Below are 27359 nucleotides of genomic sequence, written 5' to 3'. Positions count from 1 at the left end.
ATTATCCTTTAGGTCACTGGTTATTTTAAACATCCGCTTTTCCATTGGTTCTATCGATGAACATTGGGCATAAACGAATTTTTTTTGAAGCATAACAAAAAGCAATTTAATTATGAAACCAGATCCCACATAAGCAACGGGCACATATGCCATTTATATTTTATTTAATCGGTAAAATATGCGTGAAATATGCGTATTAAGGCAAAAAAATATCATGATTTTTTTCCTATGATAAAAAATAGCACTCTTTGATCTTGCATAACAACCATCCGTTCTGGATGAATTTGAAATAGTACCGACAAGCTAGTTTTTGCTATAGTGTTATCAGGGACGGACTTAGAGGGATGGTGGACGCAGTAGTGGATTTGGGAGGGGGGGGGGGGGTTGTGGACGCTTTTTTTTCAGGGATTCGACCCCTGACTACCCAAACGGTCCCCCTTTGATACTACTATCACACCTCTAAATTTGGCTGGCTGACCCTGCAATTTTTCTAAAGACACCTTTGGCGCCAATGTGTACTATTTTTGAGGTAAAACACAATTTTTTGGTGAAAACTGTCGAATAAAAGCCTAAAAACGCCTTTTTTGGCCTGTTTTTGTTTCAAAATTTTACCTGCAGTGCAAAGTTTGGCAAAAAGGGTCTTTTTAGTGATTTGGTAGAACTCGGAAAATCTATTTGATCGACCTAAGGAAGTCGACAAAATTTTCGACAAATTTTTTGAAAATCACCTTCCACCCCCCCCCCCCCCCCCCCCGCGAAAATCGTAGATCCGCCCCTGGGTGGAGGGATAACACCCCCTTCAGGGATTCGACCCACTGCCGACCCCAAGGGCCCCCTTGGTACTATTTTTAGGACATCCAGTTTTGGCTGACAGACACTTAAAAGTTCTGAGGGCGCCTTCGGCTAGTTTTTGAGGGGGAGCGCGCGCCGAAAATAGCATTTTTTTTTGGTAAAATTTTTCCAAAAAGGGCCTAAAAACGCATTTTTGGCATGTTTTTTTTTCCAAAAGTTCGCCTGCTGCGCAGAAATTTTGGTCAAAATGGGGTCTTCATAGTTATTGAGTTAAAATCAATTTGGTCGACCTAAAAAAATTGTCAAAGCCCTTCTATTTCAAGCTATTTATTTCAAGATCTCTTATTTCAAGCTTTGCTGTCTTTTGATTAGTAAAATATGAAGTCAGCAAAAATTAAACTACTCTGCAAAGGAAACTGAATGAAAATCAGAATGAGGTTTTGACAACGGTATCTTCCTGGGGTGTCTCCGAGCTGTCATTTCCTTCTTTTTCAGACACAGAACAGAGCTGCTGGCTTTCTCCTTGGTAAACAGAGTCGAACAAGGCGTAGTTCACCATGTAATGTGTGCTGCGTCGCTCAATGCAGTTCCTGAAATTACTTAGGAGTTTCAAGAAAAATACAGAAATTAGGTTAGAATATACGCCTGTAACTAATCTTGTTATTAAAAATTTTTCGACAAAATAGTACAGCTTTTAAGTCTCAACAATTACTACTGTTTTTTTTTGTGATGTTTTGATATGATTCCGAAGGATAACCCGTCTGATAGAGCTTTTCAGATTCGATACACCATCTGCATGTCACGGTTTGTTTTCGAACCGAGGGGTTCGTGCTTTCTCAAATGCCAACACGTAGTCTCCCTTCTAATTTTTTTAGTCTCAATAGATCCAAGTATAAAATAGCGAATTGCAGATGTTACATGAGATCAACAACTCGGTCAGAAGGCAGGCGTTTTAACTTGAAAACTTCACAACTCTAATTATGAGTTAAGTGGTACGCATTAAGATTGGTTAGTTTCAAAAATAATCAGGTTGCACCCAAAAAAAAGTTCCAAAAGAAGTCTTTTGGGTCAGTCTGACAATTTTTTGCAATGATTCAATACTTTTTTTGTTTCCGCAGATTTATGATTTGCCATGAATGTAAAGGGATTTTCTGCAAAAACTGTCATATTATTGTTTCTTTTTTCACCTAAATGAGAATGGAAGTCCAACTGTGGTTGTGAAAAAAACATGAAAAGAATACGCTACATGAGAAAATATCTCGTGTATTTTCTCGCGTGGTGCATTTTCATCTCGTGTATTTTCATCGGATTCAAGTGGACATGCATTGTGCTGATAGAACTCTTTTAGCCTTTGATTTGTCCCAAAAGTTGATTGTTAAAAGAGTTCTTCCGGTATGGTCATCTGGTGTTTGTCAAAACATTGTTTGCATACATATTCTTGAAAAAATGTATATTACAGAACAAGACTACTCGTATGTCAAAGCGAATCCTTGATTGACAGCCCTTTTATAGGTCTCCTTTTATTTTTAGTCAGAAAAAAGTTGGCTCTTTTCCAGGTTTCCGCTTGTTTTTTTTTTTGTAAAACTAAGTTTTCAAATATCTATTTAAAATGACGTTTGATGTTCTAAACTTTAATAAAACTTCAGCGTGAACAAGTGAACAAGGTAATTCAATATAACATGTCAAGTTGAACAAATGAGCAGAATGTTAACAAGTGTTACTTACGTACTTACGTGTAAATTATCGTATGAACAAATTTTAAACAACTTTTTGTTGCGATTTATAACGGGATGGAAAACTGCAAAAGCGCCAAAAACTTGAAATTTTAAAAAATAATAATAACTTTCGAACTGTCAATATCAAATCTTAAGTGTTTGATACCTAAAAAAGATGATATTAACAACTCAGCTTTTCTGATTTCAAACCGAAACATCATTGTGTGCAGGTATAATAATTAGTGTTACGCTTTTTTATCATAGAAAAAGTCTTCAAAGTTACAATCGTGCAGGTAACGACGAATTAAAGAGAATTTAGTATACTGGGTAACAAAACCGCTTACAATCACGGAGATTCAATTTTCGAAACCACTCTACAACTTTCATTTTGAAAGTAGTTTGAATGAAAACAAAACCCTACAATCACATATATCCTCAAACAAGCATAAATAATCCTCCCTCAATTTTTTCAAAAGTCGGAACAATAAACTGGAATCGAAATTACTCTAACTATTCTATCTCTAGTTCTATGGTTTTAAATATGAAAACTAGATCACGAGGTTGATAATTGCAACCGACTGTTTCCAATCAGAAGGCAAAACTGTATGCTTTGAAAATTTACAACGTGAGATCACCGATAAACGGAAACTCTGATTTGCGAGACTTAAAATTTTACAAACAACTTTAAAGACCTAAAAATATAGCTTATAGCAAAAAAAATAACTAAATAAGTAATAAATGGCTACTACCATTTTGTTCTCTAATAACTTCTTCTATGTATAAACGTTTTTTCTTCAAAAAATACTTAATAGTTTTTTGTATGCATCACCGAAGTTTGGGAGCTAATAGCGGATTATGATCGTTGATCGTCGTATTGGAACAATAAGCCGAAGTTTCCTACAACCAAAAGTTTGAAAAAAAGTGCGTTACGAAAAAAGGCAAACCATTAGCTTTAAACAATGTACATATGGGCGCCCTTTGAAAGTTTTAGGGTCCGTCAGCATCAATGGATATCTCAAAATAGTACAAAGTGGGACCCTTTGGGTCGGCAGGGGGTCGAATTCCTGAAGGAGGGAGGCGTCAGTGCCCCCGCAGCCCCTAAATCCGCTGGTGCCTAGCAATACAACAAGAAGCTATCACGGCAGCTAGAAATTCAGACAAAAACCAAAATGGAAAAAAACTGCATTTACAAAAATTTTATTTGTTTGTCTTGAAAGATGTTTAATGTGAGATCACATGTCATAAAAACACAATAAAATCAAGAGAGTTATATTATTACTCAGAAAAAATACCGAGCAGCAACTACGCTAAAAACACTTAGGTATTTTGTTAGCAAAAAAAAGATTGTCTTTAAAAATTTTGAGCTACTAAGATTCTCAAATCAACTTTTACAGTTCCCTTCAAAAATCATACTCTTAACTGCCGCAATATAATTGACTGAAAAGATATAGAATAAAATTAAACCGTTTAAGCCGAAAAAACATAAGCGAGAACAAGACTGCTGCTCGTATACAGGGCAAAGCCCTTAATTTTCCGACTGCCCTTAATCCAAATCAAACAGTTTTTGGGAATAGAAAATGTTGGAAAACTGTAAATTTTGGACATTATCAAAGATCAAATGTGAAAACTTGAATCGTACGAAAGTTAAACGACCAATTAGCTAGCCTCAATTTAATTTGGAACGATTTTGTTGTGGGGAATAATTCACCACGCACAGGAAACTCGTGTTACGCCGTCAGCATTATGAATAAAATCTTCAAAGAGCTCATAAATTAGTCCAGAGCATGACCAGATTGTCCATTTTCAAACTCTCATAACTTCGCAAAAAATAGTCGAAATTAAAATATATATTTTTAAATATTTGGTTTCAGGAGTTGATGACTTCAATGGGGTATAAAAATTTTAAATTTGAACGAATAAAAATTATACCACCCCAAGCATAGATATTCCGTTTTCTTCGAAAGTCGGAACAAAAAACGAACAGCTTCAAAACAACGTAAATTGAGCATGCCATCACGTAAGAAAGATCTAACGTTCTATTGTTAGTGAACAAATTTTTCAATGGGAAGAAAGTCTAGTGCCCGGTTGCAGAACTCTCGCTTATCGCAAGGTTAAAAAATTTTAACTACAAAATATATATGTTTTCTATCTCATTTGATCTTTTTACAGGTTAATATGTGACAGATATAATAGATGTGTGCATGTATGTTTATGCAGGTGTGTGTAGAGAGAGGGGGGGTAGGTGTCAAAATGTGAGCTCTAACTGAAAGTAGTGTCCCCAGTATATCTCGTCTGGCGTGTACGAGGTCCTGCACTGGGCCGTCACTCCGATCTGTTCTATGTTTCCCTCCAGCACCAGCAGCACCTCAAACGACTGGGAGGGGAGATTGTGTGCCGATATGTGGTAGAGGGGGGACTTGCAGTTGATCACGTGTCGGATGATCATAGGAGTGATCACCATCAGTCTGTCTCGACCTATCAGTACAAACATCCGGCTAGAAAAAAACTAGTCCGACGTGAGCAAACGAACTGTTCAATGATTGAAATATATTCCCAGAAGTTGAAGTATTTGCGTGTTCAACTGGCAACATCTTGATTCCAGTAGCTTCCGTGTTCGTTGATAGTTAAATTTATTTAGGATCTGTGTAACATTTTTGAGATATTTAACAAGATTTTCTGCCCTGAAGTTATATTTTATCCAGGTATATTAATTTTCAATTATGCCAAGACGTAATCAGTTTGATACAATAAAAAAGTTTGACATTGGCTCTGGCTCAGTCAAGTTATGATTAACTGGACCAAGATGACTCACCTTGGTCGAATCCAACATCCATGTCTGTGAATGTGACCGGAATCACCTCTCCCTCCTGGGTGTGGGTCTCATGGACAAAGTACATCCTCACATGAGCCTCGAACATATTGCTGTTGCCTCTTAAGTCTCCCAGTCTGCACATGAAGCACAGTTGGCTATTGTACATTGCAATGCAGGCGTACCTAAGATCACACAAGGAAAACTTAGCCCAATTAGTCTTCATTTTTTTGCCATGATCACCCTCTGATATTGAAAAATAAGTATTGTTCTCTCGTGGCAAAGTAAAACAGGCCGCTGGCTTAATGGTGACATTTCAAGAGCTGTATGATCAAAAAAAATACATTATGATTATCATTATTTATTCGAAAGAGATTCGGACACTGATTGAGACTTATAGGCAATTGTTATTTCTATTGTTCTGACCTGGTCACTAAATGACTGGAAATAATTTTGGTGTGGGCTGTTTTTTCAACAATCGCCTTATCTACGCTTTTTTCATTGGAGTTAGAAAAGTTTTTTTGTTGTATCTTTATAAGCAACCTTTATTCTTAAACAGCGAACAATGATTATAAAGCGGAACTGACTTTGAGAATACGATGGTGGACTTGCGCTTGTTGGACCTGACGATCTTGGCCAGAGTCATGGCGATGAGGACTGACTCGAAGAAGACGCTGAAGATGGAGTGGATGCATAACACTATGATGGGCAGGGGACAGTTCTCACTCAGGGTCCGGTAGCCGTAGCCTGCAACAAATTATCCCTTCATCTACCAGAACAAAAACTTATTTCGAAGCTTTATAAGATTATTTTCAGTTAAATAGAAAGCAAAAGTGATTTTTTATTAAGCGTTTTAAATCTCCTAACGATTTCCTGAAATTGAAACTGCAAAGGTATTGTCTTTAATTATGAAACGAGCTATGATCAGAAGTAATAGCTGCTCATACACATTAACAAAAAACAACTACGACAATTTTTCACATTCATATCTTTGAAATTAGTTTTAAATCTCCTAACGCTTTCCTAAAATTGAAATTCCAAAGATATTGTCTTTAATTATGAAACGAGCTATGATCAGAAGTAATAGCTGCTCATACACATTAACAAAAAACAACTACGCCAATTTTTCACATTCATATCTTTGAAATTAGTTTTAAATCTCCTAACGCTTTCCTAAAATTGAAATTCCAAAGATATTGTCTTTAATTATGAAACGAGCTATGATCAGAAGTAATAGCTGCTCATACACATTAACAAAAAACAACTACGACAATTTTTCACATTCATATCTTTGAAATTAGTTTTAAATCTCCTAACGCTTTCCTAAAATTGAAATTCCAAAGATATTGTCTTTAATTATGAAACGAGCTATGATCAGAAGTAATAGCTGCTCATACACATTAACAAAAAACAACTACGCCAATTTTTCACATTCATATCTTTGAAATTAGTTTTAAATCTCCTAACGCTTTCCTAAAATTGAAATTCCAAAGATATTGTCTTTAATTATGAAACGAGCTATGATCAGAAGTAATAGCTGCTCATACACATTAACAAAAAACAACTACGCCAATTTTTCACATTCATATCTTTGAAATTAGTTTTAAATCTCCTAACACTTTCCTAAAATTGAAATTCCAAAGATATTGTTTTTAATTATGAAACGAGCTATGATCAGAAGTAATAGCTGCTCATACACATTAACAAAAAACAACTAGGACAATTTTTCACATTCATATCTTTGAAATTAGTTTTAAATCTCCTAACGCTTTCCTAAAATTCAAATTCCAAAGATATTGTCTTTAATTATGAAACGAGCTATGATCAGAAGTAATAGCTGCTCATACACATTAACAAAAAAAACAACTACGACAATTTTTCACATTCATATCTTTGAAATTAGTTTTAAATCTCCTAACGCTTTCCTAAAATTGAAATTCCAAAGATATTGTCTTTAATTATGAAACGAGCTATGATCAGAAGTAATAGCTGCTCATACACATTAACAAAAAACAACTAGGACAATTTTTCACATTCATATCTTTGAAATTAGTTTTAAATCTCCTAACGCTTTCCTAAAATTGAAATTCCAAAGATATTGTCTTTAATTATGAAACGAGCTATGATCAGAAGTAATAGCTGCTCATACACATTAACAAAAAACAACTACGACAATTTTTCACATTCATATCTTTGAAATTAGTTTTAAATCTCCTAACGCTTTCCTAAAATTGAAATTCCAAAGATATTGTCTTTAATTATGAAACGAGCTATGATCAGAAGTAATAGCTGCTCATACACATTAACAAAAAACAACTAGGACAATTTTTCACATTCATATCTTTGAAATTAGTTTTAAATCTCCTAACGCTTTCCTAAAATTGAAATTCCAAAGATATTGTCTTTAATTATGAAACGAGCTATGATCAGAAGTAATAGCTGCTCATACACATTAACAAAAAACAACTACAACAATTTTTCACATTCATACCTTTGAAAATAATTTTAAATCTCCTAACGCTTTCCTTAAAGTGAAATTCCAAAGATATTGTCTTTAATTATGAAACGAGCTATGATCAGAAGTAATAGCTGCTCATACACATTAACAAAAAACAACTACGACAATTTTTCACATTTATACCTTTGACGAAATTTGAAGAAGACACGAAAAGGGCACGAGGATACCTTAACAGGGGCAGTTCTAGAATTTTCTCAAGTTTTTTTAATAAAATTTTTGTTGACCTTTTGTTTAGTCGGCCAAATTTAGTTTCGAACTCTCCCAAAACATTTTAATGACCCTACTTAGTTAAATTTTATGCGCCAAATTTAATAAAAAAAAACAGGTCAAAAGTCTCGTTTTTGGTCACTTTTTGGAAGGCACTTTTAAAAAAAATTGAGGTCGTCCAGCAGAGAATGGATGGAAGTAATTTTATCAAAGAAGGTCTTTTGGCGGCGAGTGAGTCGAATGCTTGGAAGAAAAAGTGACTCCCCTCAATCCGCCCGTGTGTTTTAAGCTTTATTCTTCGTGTTCATTTGCTTTCGGCACTTAATTATTCAATTTGAATCGTAGACGTTGTAAAAAAAATAAATCTTTACAATCATATGTTAAATTGAAAAAAGGAGAGTTAATGTAAAAAAACAAAAAAAAACAAAGAAAAAGAAAAAGGTGTTGTCTATTTTTTGCCAGAAGTATGAGAGACTAGCCTATAGTGGTCTGTGTCTCGAGTGAGAAGAGCAGTGCCCCTGGGAAGTCCTTGATATTGGCGAAACACTTCTGGGAGGCGTCCTGATTGTCGAAGTCGTCTGTGATCCACATCAATGCGTAGTACACCAACCCAAACCCAGTCCACGTCAGGAAAAATGCTAAAACAGTGAGTTAGAAAAAAAGAATTCGACGGAAAGGATAACCAAGAGAATGAGCGAAAAAGACAATGAAGTGAATGAGACAGAGTGATTGAGACGGAAAAGGTCATGAAAAATTTGCTCAGTCATTGTTTCATTAAAACTGTTTAAAGTCTTCGGTAGAAAAGTTTTTTTTTTACGATACGAGGTCCCTCTGACGATAACTTCTTAAGGAAAATAATTATTTCACGGGTGAGTTTGTGGTCTGCAACGCCTAAAGATCTCGTAACGAATGAAGTGAATGAAGTGAAATAAAAGTAGCATGTAGATCGATAACTGACATAGAGTTGAAATGAATATGAGGTATCGCCATTGCAGGTCCACCACTGTCACGAAGATGTCCTTCACCAGTCTGGCGTTTTTCTGGCTGATGTTCTTGAAGCGCGTGTTCAATTTCCCCGTCTGCTTCCGACACAGTCTCACACGCTTTTTATTCAATTCTTTATCGGGCGATGAGTTTTGCGACAAGTCTGATCAAGGAATGTTTTCAGCTCATTTTCGAAACTAGTTCTAACATAAATTTATTTTTTCTTCTAATTATTCTTTCTACTGACGTTTTCTGGAATAGTTTCAATCTGAAAAGTTTTTTTTATTCTGCATTGTTTCTTTTTGGCGTTGATTTAGACCTTAATTAGAGTGGGCTTCAAGTGCAACCCCTTTTTCAAATGAGTCATCTACCCCAATGTACTAAGAAAGACTTTTTTGCGTAAAATGAGGACACCGCAGCTAATTTCAAGCGACAACGTGCTACAGCTTCATTTTACATAGCTGACTCTTTTGTAGAAGTTTTGTACGAGAAATTCTGTCTTCACCTTTTTTGTTTTAAATATGAGGCAGGGCCCTTCTTACCAAAATCTTAGGACATGTCGGCCAAAAAAGTCGAACTCTTAAGAAAGGAGCGTTCCCAAATCACTCTCAAGTCAAAATAGTTCTCAAGTTTTATCCAAATTTTTCATAAAACCATTTTTATCAAAAACTTTCATAAAGCCATTTTATCAAAACTTTCATAAAGCCATTTTATCAAAAACTTTCATAAAGCCATTTTATCGTCATTAAAAACTACAGTGCACTGCACTCGTTTCTAACATGTGTTTAATTAGTCAGGGAAAAGATTCCTTGCGATGCGGTCTCACGTGACATGGAGTTGTTTCCCTGCGACTCTAACTCGCTGTCTGTCGTGAACACAGAATTCAACTCGTTCATCGGGTGTCTCACCACAGCCTGCTGGTGTGTCGTTTCCCCCATTTCGTCTCTGAGTTCGCCTGAAATCAAAAATTAAAAACGCCATACGAAATTTTGAAAAATTAAAAAAACTGGTGAGCGAAGGACCGAAAACAAAATTAGCCGAAAGTCAATTTTTAAAAAGAACCAATAGCCATTCAATTAAAATGAATTAAATGAAACAAAATTTTGCTTTTCAAAACGAAACTCTTGAAAAATAAAATTTGTTCCAATTCGGCGGCGGTCAGTGACTATTTGAAAGTTCTGCATATTTCTGCCGTTTTTATATTTAAATGTTTACTTTCTTTCCAAATTTTAGATTACTGAAATCTGATTGGCTGGTTTTTATTTTCGCGCATTCGGTCCTTCGCGTATGAGGGATTCCACCATTTTTCCTCAGATCGAAAGTAGACGGAATTAAGGTGTGACTTACGTTTTCAACTAGTTCTGCGGTAATTAATTGAGTTAATTCAATTGTTATCAAGAGATTTTTTCTATAAATATACGTTAGCTCAAACTAAAAATAATTCAAATTCGGAAAATGAGTGTTGGCGAATACTTGTTTATAGAAAATAGCCGACAGAAAGGCCTAAGAATAAGTTTTTATTATAAAAATAACATAATTTCACTCAAAAGCGTCAAAGTAATAAACCGATTAAATCTGCGTCGTTAAAGTGCCATCGTAATGCTCTGCACATTTTTTGAGCCGAAGATTAAGAGCACTTTTGAACACCTGCTGTGAATTCAATCAGTATCGTGCTGGTGCTAAGTGCATTTTGAATGAAGAAAATATCACATGGTCGTAAATACAAACTGATTTTCAAGAGCTAGTCTATATTAAACTTAAATGCAGATTTATGATGGACAGACGACCATATTTTTGTTCGAGCAACAAAATTTTCATGCTTATCAGGGTCGGCGAATGTCAATCTCAAGCGGCTGGAGGTCCGCAAAGTCAAATTTGAGGTCTGCGACTGATTCCAGACCTTAAAAAGTGAGCCGTTTACCGCTTTCAGGCACAAATTGCATAGCTCGGGCACAATTTTAAGTCGCGAAAGTCGCAAAATGGTTCTCATAACCGGGAAGCTCAAAATTTGGTGCGCAAAAGTGTACACAAGGATGCGAAGCTGAAGAAAAGTTACGTCACAAGTGATATGAACTAAAAATAATTAACAAACTCTTTATGTACAACAAACACCTCTGAGACGGCAGCCGACAAACTAAAAAATGGATGTGCATGGCTGCCATTTGAACAAAATTGACGAGAAAAAACTAATATTTAAATTGGCAACCAGTTTCAAAACTATGTTAGAAAAAGTTGATTGATTTATCAATAGTTTGAATAAAACTAAGGAAAATTGATGATCTTTAATTTTATATGGTGTTCATTAATGCTCCAAAAATTTGCAGTAATTATGCTTACTGGCTGCCTGAAAATTTCCGATTACGCATTTTTTGCCTTATGTTTCAGAAGAACTTCAGTTATTTTTTTTCGGTTCCGAAAAAGACCTTGTATTAGACCTTCGTAGCTAGTCTATAAAAGTTGTTCAACTTATTCACTATTTGTTTACTGCTGTGATATTCCCAAACTGTGTCTAGCGTGTTGGAATAAAAGTAGAGATAAATACTGATAATTTAACTTTCTTAGTTGAGTTTATCGAAGTTTCCGTAGCTGAAGTTAGTTACTGCTAAGCATACTGAAGTATGGTACACCGACTAATTCAACTCTAAGATTTTAGCACCACCGAATAGCCTTGACCACTTCTTGCATAATAATAGCATAATGATATATAGTTAACATATATGATTACTGCAGGTGCAGTAGCTAACAAACTGTCCTCAAGGTTACCTACTGCTAACGCAGTACCACATTCCCCCAAAGACCAAGAAAATTTTATCAAATAAATATAAAATTTTATAACTAAATAACAATAATACGAGTTTTCTACTCAGTTTTGTGATCCCATTGGTGATGAAAGTTTTGATGAATAGTTTTCCTTTCTTCTTCTTTTCATTTTGCTGGTTTTTTAATTTCCAGAGGCACTTTCCACTGATTCTTCCATGGATGCGTCGTGTTTAATGCATCATATCCAAATTTCTTTCGAAATAGGTGACGCTCAAGAAGCTTCAGTCGAGTTTCCATCGGCCTGTTCTTATCCGTCTTCACATTAGCCAAACTATATCTGTACTGCTCCAAAGCCATTTCGTTTAGGTCTGCATCCTCCTCGTCTGTACTAAAATACTTCACCGAAGGATTCACTGGACTGCCCAATCTTTTAGGCCCTTGGTTTTTCGTGGCTCGCTTACTACGCCTCACACTCGTTCCAGTCTGTTCATCCTCAATCGAATCATCCGAGACCCCGGACGGAGAACAATGCTCGCATGTTGTCTCTGTTTGATTCTCAGCTCTAGATTTTGCGATTTTCTCCGCTGTCCTTTGCAAACCTCTTGTCAAGACTTGGTCTGCGAGATTTTGCCATTCCTCTGTTGCAATATCCTGATTTTGAAAGGCATTTAGAATTGAACTAGGGGAAGTGTCCCTAGTAATACGTTTCTTCGATGGCTTAGCTTTAGAATTGGCCGAACCCCCCGAACTGCTTGGCTGGTCTGGTGGAACAACCGTTTCCAATTATTTTGACGTTCGGACCTCTTCTGCTGTTACTGCAGCTTTCTTCTTGTCCGATTTGCCTTTCGACTTGACCGATAACTCATTTTGACTTGCGTTTTGGGTCCCACTGTCATTGGACCCCCGAGATTTGGCTTCGGTCGCTTCACTGCCAAATTAAGACCTCTACCGGTTGGTGTTTCCCGAGAAGTGACAACAGTCTCGCTATCCTGAAAAAGGTCCTTTATCTGTTCACTCGATATGTTTTGGTCTTCGTCCTCAGACTCCGTATCGTCGTTTTGTTCAGCATCTTTCTTTTGGTGCTTGCTCTTCGGTTTTTCCAGTGGGCTTTTTGCCTTTTCCTTTTGGCACATCCTTCCTTAGCTGTATTCTTTGGAGGACTCGCCACCTTCGCCAAATCACTTTTACGATAGACTGCTCCTGCAGCTGTTGTTACAGTTTTCGGCGATTCGGTTGCTACTTTTCCTCTGAAGGGTTTGGTCAACGCCGCCCCACTTTTGCGCGTCTCATCCCTGCGTATGAGATTATGACTATTTCACTCCGACCCCTTCGGTTTATCTTCGACAAACCCCTTCTCCCATGAATATAGGAGCTCTTTGCGTAATTCCGGGTCGATAGTGCTAGTTGCATCCACTAGTTGTTGTAGATTGTGTGCGTCGTATCTACGTCGTTCTGCATTCCAGTGGGCGTTCGCTTCCAACAGTGTGGGGAGAGTTCTTGCTCAATTCTTCTCCTGTGCAAACATATTCTCTTGTTTGAAAAGAGGGCTGACATTCCGACTCTTCTGACCCTTCTTTACAATTTTGAGTGAATCCAGAGATTGATCAATCCTCTTCTTTAACTGACTAGCGATTAGTGCCGATCTCCCCTGGTGCTGTTTATCTAAATGATCAGAAAATTCTACGAATTTATCTCGCATAATCTTAAGCTCCGTTTTTGGTAATCTACCAAAATGTGCTTCAAACGGTGATTTCTGAATGGTTTTCAGTTTAATCCACCGCATGTCCCGAATTATTGTGCTAAGACATAATGTAATCGATTTTACATTCTCTTCAAGTAGCATCACCCCCAAACGCTTTTTTATAGTTTGTATTGTTCTTTCAACTAAACCACAACCACGATGGTCTCCCACCGGACAAAACTTTTGTTGTTTTTGAGGCAGAATTTTTTCATCGCTTTTCCTTTGAACCCCGAGAACTGGTCGGATAGTAGATTTTCCCCCCGTTGATTTCGTTACCTTAACCGAAGGAAATTTTCAATAACGATCAATCGCTGTTAACAAGTAGATTTTCTTCCCCTTACAATCTTCTAAGGGTCCCGCGTAATCTAACTGAACCTCCTGCCCGGGCTGCGACAACAGCGGCAGTGGTTGCGAAGAATTTCTTGGTAAAATATATTTTGCATTCTTACCATAACGTGTACATTCTCTACACTCCTCCGCGAGATTTACAATATCCGTAGGCATGTGGGGCCACCACAAATAGTTTGACACATAGTCTTTTGCCCCGGATGGCCTCGATGAATTTGCTTCATGACTGCTGGTCGAAGTTGTATCGGGACTGCTAACCGATTGTCTACTAGAATGCAGTCCTCTACTACCGAAAGTTGATTCCACAATGGGCTCGTATACGGGCCCATGAGCTCAAATCCTGCCCGGTCCTTCCGCTCTATCACCCGACGTAATTGATCCATCCACACATCTTCAGAGATGAGTTCGGCCAACAGCGTTTTGTCAAATAATTTAGACAAACTTAAGTTCCCAACATTGCTCATATCTGCTAATGAGTCGTCCAGCTGGGTTTGGCTAGTGATCATCGGACTACTAGTGATCATCTGAGTTGCCGCCTCCAGCTCTTAAATATTTCCCGTAAGCTCCTTATCCTGACTAACTAGATCCCATATGGATATCAAGTTTTTCGTCTCCACTGCATCTTGGTCCCACGTTACTGCTCGTGCAGCAAAGTTATCTTCGTCCAAACTGTCTGACCCCGATCTGTCCAGCGTTCCTCTCCTTATCCGGCATGTTCTATGAAAAGTAGTTTCCGTTATTTCTTCCTCCGTCAGTTTTTCTCTTTCCTCCTGTGTCCTACAATCTTTGATCCGCACCATCTTCTTTGTCGTTTTTTCGCTCTCCATCGCTGTTGAAATTTCGTCTTTTTTGAAAATTAAATTGACCGACTGAACTGCTCTCGTGAAATTGACAAAAGTGTTTTGATTCAACGAGTTTTTTATAGGCAAAAAGTTTGAATCGGAATCGTTGTCGTTCCGGTCGAGCTTTGTTCGGTTTTTGACCGTTTTGTTGCTATGACAACCATGCCTGGATTTTAACAACTTGTCTTCTCTTTTCTGTTTTTGAGAATGTTCTAGAAGTTTTTCATTCAGATTTACTGAATCAGTAGCATTCAACCGACTGTACAAACAGTCAAAAGCCCTATGAAAACACTCAATTGAAGTAACAACAAATTTTTCATCTAATTTTGTTTCTAGCCAACCTCTCCTGTTGGTTCTCTAGAAAGATAATCAACGATCCCCATATCCTTTCCAGGAATATGCAAGATTTTTAACCTCGATTGATAGGTCTTATTAGAACGATTGCCTTCTAAGGCAGATGTTAATGCCTTGTGATCTGTTACTATTACAATTTGTTTTCCCAGTAAGTAATGTTTGAAACGATCAACTGCCCAAACTACCGCTAATAATTCAAGCTCATTAGTAGAATACTTTTTCTCTTGATTATTCAGGTAGCGCGAAGCAAATGATATTGGACCCAATCGTTGTTTTCTGTTTGTTGCTCTAACGATGCCCCTAATCCACTATGACTTGCATCACATTTGACCCGAGTTTCTCTGACCGGGTCATAGCAATTCAACTGAGCAATGTTTGCAACTGCGTTTTTGATATCTTCGAATACTTCCGTGTATTCAGGACCCCATACAAAATTCTGTACTGGTACTTTAATATTTTTCAATTTTTTCTTCTCATTCTCCTCTCGAAGTAATGGTCTAAGCTTATCTGTCAAGTTAGCTGCATTTGGTATAAATTTCGAAAGATGATTAATACTACCCAGAAAGGATCTAAGTTGTTTAAGCGACCGGGGATGCTCTAGTTTAAGTATAGCTTCCGTTTTTGTAATCTTTGGAGTGACTCCACTTTCTGAAAGTTTATGCCCTAGCCAGTTTACTTTTGTTTTAAAGAATTCACATTTCGATAGTTTCAGAGATAAGTTTTCCTTATCTAACTTCGTTAAGACGTCAGTTATTAGTTTTTCATCTTCTGACTCCGAACCCTTTGAAACTATCAGTATATCATCCAAAAAGCAAAACGTGTTGTTCAATGTTCGATCCATTGCTTTTTGGAATTCCGCTGGCAGATCGGCCAATCCATAGAATCCAGTCAAAAATCGATATGTACCCGTTGCTGTTCCCCCTACAATATTGAAATTACACTGCCTTGCAGTCTGTGGTGTCAGCTTGAACTGACTGTACGCATATTTTAAATCCAGCACAGTAAAAAACAAGGTACCTGTTGCTCGTGCAGTCACTATCTGACTGACTCCATCTAATAGTTCCTCCACATTCGGCATTTGATACTTGTTTTTGTACAATTGTCTATTGATAGGTTTGGCATCTAATGCCAACTTGATAGAATCATCTTTCTTCACCGTTATAACAATAGGAGCAAAAAAACAATCACTGGTACATTTATCTAACCTTTGAAGGTGGCCTTCCAGCAGTAATTTTTCAATCTCCTTTTCAACTTTTTCTTAAACATGGATTGGTATTCTCCTCCCCTTTTCCTGAATCGGGCAAAGAGGGTACTTGAATGTTGTGCTTACTACATGATGTATTGACTGTCTTTTCCTGTCAAACAGATCTTTGAAGTCTCCATGGAACTTTTCTTTCCAGACCTCTGACTGTTCACACAGCAATATATCAAATCGGGACTTTGTTTTTGGAGCGGGTCTCTGCGTAGTGGTGATACCAACTCTATTTTGCAAATCTAAACCTATTATGCAACGTGTCCTTCGTTCAGAGTTATTAAAAACGTAGCATCAGGGACTTCCCAACCAGCTGACCGTATTTTCGCTTTCAGCGCACCCAATATTGCGATTGGTCTTTTATTTTAGTCAACAAATTGTGCTGGCAAATTTAGTTGTTCTGCAGGTGTAAACTGTATTTTTCCGGACGATTCCAGTATTTGTTTTGCCACCGACCAATTCAGAAATGAAATCGGGCTTCCTGTATCCACTGTCATATTTAGTATTTGATTATCAATTCGAATTAGAGCCTTTAACGATCTCATCCTTTCTGATGTTGAATCTCTTCGAATGTCAATTTTTTTCGTTTCCAGTTTATCATTTCCAGTTTCACTTACTCTGTTCACCTTCACTTTCTCTTTGATGTATCGATTTATCATCCCCCTCTGACTGTTGCTTTGTTCAATTGCCATAACCTCAAATTCCTCGCATGAATTGAAAGTTTGTATCAAGTTACATTCCTCCTCCGAACTCTCTGTATTCTCGGTTATTTCCTTGACTTGTTGTGATTGACACATCCGAGCAAAATGATTGGGTTTATTACAGTTTTTACATTGTTTTCCCATAGCCGCACAATTTTTTAAATGTTCATCCACGAACGGTTTTCCACATCTATTACATTGTTTCCGATCGTCTGTGTTATATATATTCGGTGCCCCACCATCCGGCTGTTTTCGTCTATTCCTTTCACGATAAGGTCTTTTATTGTTCTGATCCCTGTTACCCACCGCCAGAATCGGTCCCTGTTTGATTTTAACCTGTGAACTCGGTTGCGTTACTGCTTGTGCAGTACCCAATGTAGACTTTTGAAACGCTTGAGTCGATTGTTTACTTTGCTCAAATTTTATGGCACGTTTCAACACTTCATCAGGAGATAACGTTTCGAACGTAAGTGTGTCCTGCAACGCTGGGTTTCTAATTTTGGAAATGAATAGATCTCTGACTAGCTCATCTTCTAAGGTGTCCAGTGCCGATTTGGCTGCTTGCGCAGTTAGTGCGGCATGGAATGCCTCTAATGATTCTCCTGTTTCCTGTGATCTATTAAATAACTTATAACGCTCATAAGTGATACTCTGGCATTTTTCGGAAGTCTCCTTCGCTAATTTGACCATTTCTTTAAATTCCAATTTCGAAATCTCAACGTGAGGGTTTTTTTTGCACAAATCGTTTCTTTCCTTCCATTCCCAACGCAAGGAATAGCCTGGATACTAGTCGTTTTTTTAATTCGTTGTAGTAAATATTGTGACCCACTTTAGGCCCTCTTTCTCTTCTCTCTTCATTCTCTGCGGCTACTCGATCTTTTAACAGTCTGTCCCGTGCTTCTCGAGCTGCCGTCGTAGCAGCGTTTTCACCTTCTCTAGGCGTTTCCGGACGTGGTTCCGGTTCCTCCAACACCGGTTTAGGATCCTCCAGAATTACTTCTGGGTTAACGTTTTCCTTTTACTGTTACAGCCATCAGGAACTGATCAAACCATACCTTAAAATTCCAAGCGGTATCGGAGTTCGCTGTGGTCCAGAAGACAGGAATTCCCATGTCAGTTCTGTTATCCTGAGCTAGAAATCCTGCTGACTGCGTCATGTGATATTCCCAAACTGTGTCTAGCGTGTTGGAATAAAAGTAGAGATAAATACTGTTAATTTAACTTTCTTAGTTGAGTTTATCGAAGTTTCCGTAGCTGAAGTTAGTTACTGCTAAGCATACTGAAGTATGGTACACCGACTAATTCAACTCTAAGATTTTAGCACCACCGAATGGCCTTGACCACTTCTTACATAATAATAGCATAATGATATATAGTTAACACAAATCATTACTGCAGGTGCAGTAGCTTACAAACTGTCCTCAAGGTTACCTACTGCTAACGCAGTACCACAACTGCCTCTATAAAAATGCTAGGTTCCTATATGCTGTAAAACACACAGGATGGATGTTTGTCCGCACAGCGTAAAACCCACTTGATCCCGTGCAGTAAAAAAAACCAGTTGTTAAGTTTAAGAAGGTTTCAGTTTGAAAAAGCAAACTAAACCCAAAAAACAGATATGCAACAAATGGCAAAAAAATCAAAAAATCAACTCTGATGCAGTTCAATTAAAAAAATTTGAAAACATCTTTTCCAAAATAAAAATGCTTTCAGCGATGTTTCACTTTGAAAAACTGAGCTTCATCTAAGTTTCAAACTCCTAATAAAACCAATATGTTTTGTTGCAACGAACCTGAACACAGTCGCAAAATTCTGGACACAAATTTGCCAAAATATCTAAAGCCTGGACACAAAGTTGCAAAAGTCTGACTACAAAATATGAAATACTGGCAGAACCAGACGCCAAAATCTTAAAAACTGCAATGCTTAAATAAAGCTGGAAAACTACTAAATAGTTAAACAAAATTCTAGATAACCACTGCCATTTTTCTAAAAGTTAATAAAACAAATAAAAACTAAGATTTCATGATGTCAGGAAAAACACAATTATACACATTCATATAAAAACATTTTTTTTGAAGTTCTTGTCATTTAAAAGTCAAATACGTTTGGCTTACAAGAAACAAATAGTACAAATTGAAAATTTAATTAGAATTTGATCTCAAGAGTCCGCCGTTCACGAAACTTGCGCTAAACGCGCCATATCTGCCTTCGTTGCCGTCTTTTTTGTCATGAAAGTAGGGAAATTTGAAAAGTGGTTGCAGCGGTCGCGCGAGATCTGTACTTGTCACTTTTTTTTCGGTCGGCAACTTCTGGTGCCAACTTTGGTCCCAAAACCCAGAAGGTTAGAAAAAAACTTGGACCTGAAAAAATGAGAACGAAAGAGAAAAAAGAGAGAGATAGATAGAGAGAGAGAGAGAGAGGAGAGTGTGTGAGAGAGAGAGAGAGAGAGAGAGAGAAGTGGAGAGGGAGAAAGAGAGAGAGAGAGAGAGAGAGAGAGAGAGAGAGAGAAAGAGAGAAAGAAAGCGAGAGAGAGAAAAAAAAAGAAAGAAGAAAAAGGTGAGAAGAGTTAAGAGAGAAAGAGAAAACAGAGAAGCAAAAAGAGAGGAGAGAGTTGTTCCAAAAACCTGCTCTTGCTTAACATCATTAACTATTAGCGGTACAATTATGAAGAAGCGATGCAAGAAGTTGATTGACCTATCATATGGATGCCTTTTTCAATCATGATTCTGATTACTACAAAAGTTTGATAAACCATTCTTTTGTTCAAAGAAAAAGCGGTGTGAACGGTTTTGTCTTCATGCATCTCTTTTCCAGTTTCCCATCTTCTAATAAAAACCCATGTCATATAAAAATAATGCCTTAAAATGTTTTCGAAATGTTCATACGGCAACTCACTTGCAATAAATGAAAAATTGAATTCACTTGCTTACGCTGACACGTTTTATGACAGTTTAGAACATTAAAAATTCATCTAAACAGATTCCGTCACCCAATTTTCAGAGACTAATGTCATTATAAGGTCATGAAGTAACGTTTTATTTAGTCATGAAAACAAGTTGATAAAAAAATAATCAAACACTTTGATTAGGCTAAATAGGTTTTATTAATGACATAGGAAACATCTGTACTTTTGCGTAGCAACTGTCTATTTTTTGTCGCGTTGCAATTTTCGGATATTTACGCAATAAAGGTTTTCTAATCAGATTAATCGCGTTGAAAACCAGTTTTGAACGGTAGCTTTTACACGCCAATGAAGATGTCGAGTCCCTTTGATCAAATGAAAAAAAGTGTTTTTCACGCAAAATTTGGCAAATTTCTGGCAGTTTGAAAACTGCCGATCATGGCAATTTGAATGAAAGTAATTAAAAGTTATCTACAGGGCTAAACGCGTCAGCCCAATTTATTTAAGCACGAAGAATTATTCGTCAAACAAGAATATCTTAAAATGAAGGGAAGTGGGCGGGCTAATTGGATCCATATATCCTTTGAAGACTCAATCAAAACTCAAGAAACCAAATTTTTACATCTTTATCAAAAATTTTCTTCTGAAAAGTATCACGTACTAGTTAATGGGCATTCGGAACACTCGGAGTTTTGCCATGGTACGAGCAGATACTTAATTTCTTAAATCTAAAAATGATGTTTTCTGAACTATTTTGTTTTCCGAGTTGATCCCTGAGACAGCCGTGCTTAAAGGTCATGCTTGAAACTAGGTTTTCGAGAACAGTCAGCGTTTGCGTTGAAGAATCTCAATAACTTTGCTCGTGAACTTCAAGCTTATGATTTAACAATACATAGTAGTGATTACTATATCAATCTCTGCATTAAGCTACTTATCGTGTAACCAGTTAGTTTTATGTTTGAGAGATAGTTAGACGAACAAAACGCTAAAAAGAGATAGAGGAGGCTCCTATCATTGATGTTTAATACTGTCCTCTGTGTTTCTGTTTTTGTTTGATATTGTTGATTGTATTCAAATATCTCAATACAATTCATTAAAAAGCATGCCGAAGAAGAGAGTGGATTCATATTTTTCCCAGAAATAATCTTCGCACTGGTTCCAGTACACCTTCTTGCGCTTAGAAAGATGTTTAATTTATAATTAAAAGCGTTCTAATTGTTCCGACCATTGAAATTGATTACAAAAAGTAAAATGCGGGTGCGTGTTTGGTTATTCGAAACTCATTGTTGGTCTGATTCTTGAATGAATACGTTAAACCGAATTTTAACCGTCAACTGATAATTCTTTAATCAGAAGCTTTATTTAATTCAAACCCTATTCTTTACCGTTTTGGCATTTAAACAGTCTATTTATAGTCGCTTGATCCAAAGTATTGACAGCAATCAAATTAGCAGTCAAACAAGACTGCTTGTATATCAGGGCAAAGTCCTGAATGTTCCGACTGTCCGTTAATTCATATCGAATAATTTTTGGGAAAAGAAAGTATTGAAAACGAATAAATTTTGGACCAAATCAAAGTGTAAAATTTTGAGTCGTACGAAATTAATACGACCAATTAGCTAGACTCAATTCAATTTGGAACGGTTTTGTTGTGCTGGATAATTCGCCACGCATAAATATTTCGCCTTACGCTCTCACCAGTATGAATTAACTCTTGAAAGCGCGCATAATTTAGTCCAGAATTTTCAAACCCGAACTTTACAAAAAAGATCAGAGATCTTTTTAAATATGAACTCAAGAATTCGATGTTCTCCATGGGGTATAGAAAAAATTTGTTGAAAACTATTATTTCGATCGGCAAAAAAAAACCACATCCAGACCTTGTTGACCAAAAAAGCTAGTCATACAATTTTTCATATATGGAAAAATGCTAATCATACACTTTTAATCAATTCCATAAGTACAAAAACTTGCAATAAAAATAAGATGACTAGCATTTTTCTATAAACCAAAAAAAATATTGAATTTATTACATGTTAATTTCTCCAAATTTTTTGATTGTGTTCGTCGCCGAACACAAGTGACAAAAACCTTGGTACATAAAACGTAAAGTATTCAAAGGTTTGACCGTTTCGCATTAAAATGCACTGGAAACCGCCTGAAATGTCTTAATTCTGTATCCCAAAAAGAATATAACGAAGCTTTTAATTTTTGGCAAAAAAATTTCGAAGATGATTATTTTTAAATTTTGATTTTTTAAATGACCAGACATAGATCAAGGCATACATAAACATCCCATTTAAAAGAAAGAGAAGTTTTCAGCGTTTTTGAAAAAAGTTGTTGAGCGAAAAGGAAAAAAATCCAATTTTAGTGTACCCAGGACTACTTTATACACACAAAAATTTAAATTTTGCATATAAAATTGTTTTTCTTTTCAAAAAATGTTTTTTTAGACGAAATTCATTTTGCGGTTGAAAAAAAAAACGTTGGAGAGCAATTGCAGAAATACTTTGAAATTTTTTTTGTTCTCGCCATCAAAAAATGCTAGTACTACAATTTCCATATATGGAAATTGATTCTTTAGCATTTTTTTGGCAAAAAGTTTCTCTTTTGTATTTAGTAGGATAATGCCAAAAGAAGAAAAAAATTCTTCGAAAAATCGATAACACCCTTTTAGCAAAACGTAAGCACTTTGTATGATTAGTATTTTTTCATAAACTTAGTTAGCATGCCGAAGAAAAGCATGCCGAAGAAAAGCCTGCCGAATTTAAAAGTATGCCGAAGAAGAGAGTGGTTTAATACTTTTCCAAGAAAGAATCGTCGCGCTAGTTCCAGTACACCTTCTTGCGCTTAGAAAGATGTTTAATTTATTATTAAAAGCGTTCTAACTGTTCCGACCACTGAAATTGATTACAAAATGTAAAATTCGGGTGCGTGTTTGGTTATACGAAACTCATTGTTGGTCTGATTCTTGAATGAAAACGTTAAACTAAATTTTAACCGTCAATTGATAATTTTTTAATCAAAAGCTTTATTTAGTTCAAACCCTATTCTTGGCCGTTTCGACACTTAAACAGTCTATTTATATTCGCTTAATCCAAAGTATTGACCGCAATTAAAATAGCAGTCAAACGATACTGCTTGTATATCAGGGCAAAATTTTGAATGTTCCGATTGTCCGTTAATTCATATCGAATAATTTTTGAGAAATTAAAGTATTGAAAACGTATAAATTTTGGACCAAATCAAAGTGTTAAGTTTTGGGACGTACGAAATTAATACGACCAATTAGCTAGCCTCAATTCAATTTGGAACGGTTTTGTTGTGCTGGATATTTCGCGACGCATAAATATTTCGCCTTGCGCTCTCAGCAGTATGAAATAACTCTTGAAAGCGCGCATAATTTAGTCCAGAATTTTGAAACCCGAACTTTACAAAAAACGATCGGAGATTTTTTTAAAATTGAACTCAAGAATTCGATGTTCTCGATGGGTATAAAAAAATTGTTGAAAACTATCATAGCGATCGACGAAAAACAACCACACCCAGCCCTTGTTGACCAAAAAAGCTGGTCAAACAGCTTTTCATGAATTAAAAAATGCTAATCATACACTTTTATTCAATTCCATAAGTACAAAAACTTGCAAGAGAAATTGGATGACTAGCATTTTTCTATAAATCAAAAAAATACTGAATTTATTACATTTTAAATTCTCAAAATTTTTTTATTGTGTTCATAACTGAACACAAGTGACAAAAACCTTGGTTAATAAAACGTAAAGTAACCAAAGAATTGACCGTCTCGCATTAAAATGCACTGGAAACGGCCTGAAATGTCATAATGCTGTAACCCACAAATAAAATAACGAAACTTTTATTTTTTGGCAAAAATTTTCGAAGATGATTAATTTTAAAATTTGATTTTTTAAATGACCAGACATTGATCAAGGCTACATAAACATGCCATACAAAAGAAAGGGAAGTTTTCAGCGTTTTTGAAAAAAGTTTTTGAGCGAAAAGGAAAAAAAATCCAATATTAGTGTATCCAGGACTACTTTATACTCACAAAAAAAATAAGTTTTGCATATAAAATTGTTTTTTTTCTTCAAAAAATGTTTTTGTTTTTAGACGAAATTCAATTTGCGAAATTCAATGAAAAAAAAAAACAAAAAAACGTTTGAGAGCAATTGCAAAATTACTTAAAAAACTTTTTTTGTTGTCGCCATCAAAAAAATGTTAGTCCTACGATTTCCATATATGGAAATTGATTAATTAGCATTTTTTTGGCAAAAAGTTTCTCTTTTGTATCTAGTACGATACACCAAACTTTGTGCCAAAACAAGAAAAAAATTCTTCGAAAATTCGTTGACACCCTTTTAGCAAAATGTATGCAATTTGTATGATTAATATTTTTTCATAGACTTAGTTTATGGAGTTGTATGATTAGCGTTTTTGGTCTACGGAGGTCAACCCGGGAGCACAAAAGTTCCGTTTTCTCCGAAAGTCGGAACAATAAAATAGAAAAGCTTGAAATTGTTAGCTTATTTCAGCCTAAAACTGGCACTGTTATTAGCGCTTCCTGCTTCCTAGGGTCTTTTGTGTTCCGCATAGAACCATAGAGTTTTGTGAGCGCTTAACTTTCATATGATAAATTCATCAAAGTACATTTTAGCAGTTGCTGATGTGACACTGCATAGTACAGATGCTAAAGATTGTAAGGCTGCTTTTTTCATGTTGTTTTTATTTGTTTTACTGGGTTGGGGTTTTGGAAGTGTTTGGCGTCTTTTAGTGAAATTGACGTGTTGTATTTTGAACAATTGCGGCATGTGTCGACCCTCGCACAAATATTACGGCACTATTAGGGGCGAAATGTTATCATATGAAACGTTCCACTGAATTAAAGAGGAACGCAGTTTGTGAGGGGGTGAAATGTGTGTATATAGTCCTTGATAATCAATGCAATCCCACCTATTTTGCCACAATGGTTTTTTCTGTTTTGGATTTTTCCTAAATCCGCCCCTGAACACTACAACCAGAAGAAAAATCCGTTGGTTTAATGATAATGGTAAGAGTCTCACAGACAAATTGCATTTGGATATCGACATTATGACTACAAAGATCCGCCGGCAAATTTTTAAGAAAAGGTCAGAAAGACGTTTTTGGGCCCTTTCGGTGTGCTCTACTTCAAAATTATTGTGTATTGGCACCAAGAGTCGCCTTCAGAAATTTTTTTTTGGGTTGGTCGGCGTAAAATGGACGTCATAAAACAATACCAAAGGGGCGACCCTTTACTTGGTGAGGGAGTCGAATCCTCGAGGGGGTGGGGGCGTCGTGATCATTTTTGAATCCGAGTCCTTTGTTTGAAAAACGAATTTATGAATTACGTTATAAGAAAAAATGAACAATTTTTGAGTTCAATTTTTATACGAAAAACGATTGTTTGAGCATCAATTTTTTTTCGACCAACTTAAAGGAAAACAAAAAGTTTCACCTCATTTTTCGATATTTTAGATAAATGTTTTCCTGCATGTAAGAAAACTCATCAAATAATTTTTATAAATGGAGTTTGTATGATCAAAGTTTCCTGGCATGGAATTGTATGATATGCATTTTTTGAGTATGGAGATCATCCCATGTAACAGGTTTCAGGTCGAGTCGGCCGAAACTTAAGCCGAACACCTCAACCCGGGAAAATAGAAACTAATAATTACCGTGTTTTTTTCTTTTGATTTCTGCTGCAGAACCGCGATCAATAAATTTGACAGAAAAAAAGGTTCTGTTCTGATTAATTTAAGATTGACAGTAAACACTTGAATCGATGAACTTCAAGCAGTGACCTAATGACTGACCTCATGTCAGTTTTGGTTCATAGTTAAGGTCAAAACTGAGGAGAAGCTTTCGCGATACGCAACTAAAGAACAAAATGATAGATAACATAACTTTAATCTAAAACCACTTAGCTGTCTTGTTCAAATCTGTGAAAAGAATGACTAGTTAACAAGTTGGTGTGAATTTGATTTTTGAATAAGCTGCTGCAATTGTGTTTGCTAGATGAGACATTTTACCTCAAAATTGTCAGTTCAAACTTAGTTTCGAATATACAAATTTTTAACGCCATGCAGCAGAGCAGGCGATAACTAGATGAACTTGAGAGCAGACATTTAAAAAAGTTTCCGTTAAAAAATTCTGTAAACGAAATTGTTTGACAAATAAACTGCTCTTTTCAGTATTCAAGGTAATGTTTTTAGGCTCAAATGATGCTCTTTTGGGTGCTTTGCCACATTTTTTTGAGTATGCAGACATTCTTTTGGGCTTTTGAAACATTCTTTTGGGAACTCGGACAATCTTTTGGGCTCGTAATATGGTTCGAATGATGCGGTAAGAACGTAGTGGGTCTGGAGATGGCCGGTTTCTAAAGCCCGTTTTGCTCTAGATAAGGAGAAATGAAATTATAGGAGTGAGTACTTTTGTAAATGGTGCTTGCTGGCATTAGATCTGATAGCAAGTTCATCACATCACGCAAAGTGTAGTTGTCATCCTCTAAACAGGCGAGTTTCTGTTTTCTAACTTGTCTGCCATCTGTTTTTCGTCTATAGGAGCTTTATGCACACCTGAATCTTGACAAGCGATGATTTTTAAAGTCGGTCTTCAAAGCCGGTACTTGAAAGAAGTTTATGCCGCCGTGATTTCTAGTTTTAAAGAAGTTGGCGTTATTTATTATTGATAAAATGTTTAAAAACAATGCGTTGCTCACAAATGTTTAGGTTGTGTTATTATAAAAAGCGCATCTAAGTTTGCACTTTTATAATCCAACCGGGCCGAGGTTTCGACTTTATGCTTCGACCAAAGCGACCAAAAACGCTTATGTTTTGACCTGCGGGATCAAAAACCCTATGTTTCCACCAAGTTCGACCAAGCCAGATATGTTTCGACCGGTGCAGCCAACAGTGTCCAGTTTTACACCAAATTCGACCCAATTAATCATGTTTCGACCTAATTAGACAACACAAATTTCAGTTCAACTATTTCGACCAAGTTTGATCATGCAAATTTCAGTTCGACTGTTTCAACAAAAACTAAAAATGTTCGACTAAAATGTTTGACCAAAATGATTTATTTTTTCACCAAGTTCAACCAAAGGCTTTAGTAAAAACAGTTTTTTATAGATGAGAGACGTTTTCGAAAAAATAGTTTCCATCAATTTAGATATTATTGTACATGGAAGTATGTTTTGAAATTATAACCTGCGTTGGTTATGTATTGGCCGCCTGGGTCGAACGACATTGCGAAGCCAAACTGTGCATTTTGTGAATTGTGAGCGGATTCCGCAAAAAGGACGCTCCCTTTGTTCTTCTTTTGTTCTTTCTTTTTCTTTGATCGTTCTGACAAAAATTTTACATATTTAAAGACTTGTCTTTGTAATCCAGGAAC

The 27359-nt window shown here is 36.3% G+C and overlaps 1 protein-coding gene across 3 annotated transcripts; it reads right to left on the bottom strand.

The window, feature by feature from the left end:
* Nucleotides 1–1171: 1171 nt before the first annotated feature.
* Nucleotides 1172–25934, bottom strand: LOC134855055 (ATP-sensitive inward rectifier potassium channel 12-like). 3 transcript variants are annotated; one of them, XM_063871437.1, is made up of 8 exons: nucleotides 25640–25934; nucleotides 9836–9980; nucleotides 9000–9190; nucleotides 8521–8679; nucleotides 5904–6063; nucleotides 5320–5501; nucleotides 4772–4982; nucleotides 1172–1382 (listed from the first exon to the last, which is right to left on the bottom strand). In XM_063871437.1, the coding sequence occupies exons 2-8, from the start codon at nucleotides 9961–9963 to the stop codon at nucleotides 1220–1222; spliced, it is 1194 nt and encodes a 397-aa protein (XP_063727507.1). In that variant the 5' UTR covers nucleotides 9964–9980; nucleotides 25640–25934; the 3' UTR covers nucleotides 1172–1219. The 3 variants fall into 3 exon arrangements, with proteins under 3 accessions (XP_063727507.1, XP_063727520.1, XP_063727513.1); XM_063871450.1 differs by having other exon boundaries at nucleotides 9000–9188; nucleotides 9852–9980; nucleotides 25640–25933; XM_063871443.1 differs by lacking the exon at nucleotides 25640–25934 and adding an exon at nucleotides 10373–10571.
* Between the last annotated feature and the right edge of the window lie 1425 nt (nucleotides 25935–27359).

This window comes from Symsagittifera roscoffensis, chromosome 1 (genome assembly GCF_963678635.1).
Source record: "Symsagittifera roscoffensis chromosome 1, txSymRosc1.1, whole genome shotgun sequence".
NCBI lineage: Eukaryota > Metazoa > Xenacoelomorpha > Acoela > Convolutidae > Symsagittifera > Symsagittifera roscoffensis.
This window is presented reverse-complemented; position numbering and strand designations above follow the sequence as displayed.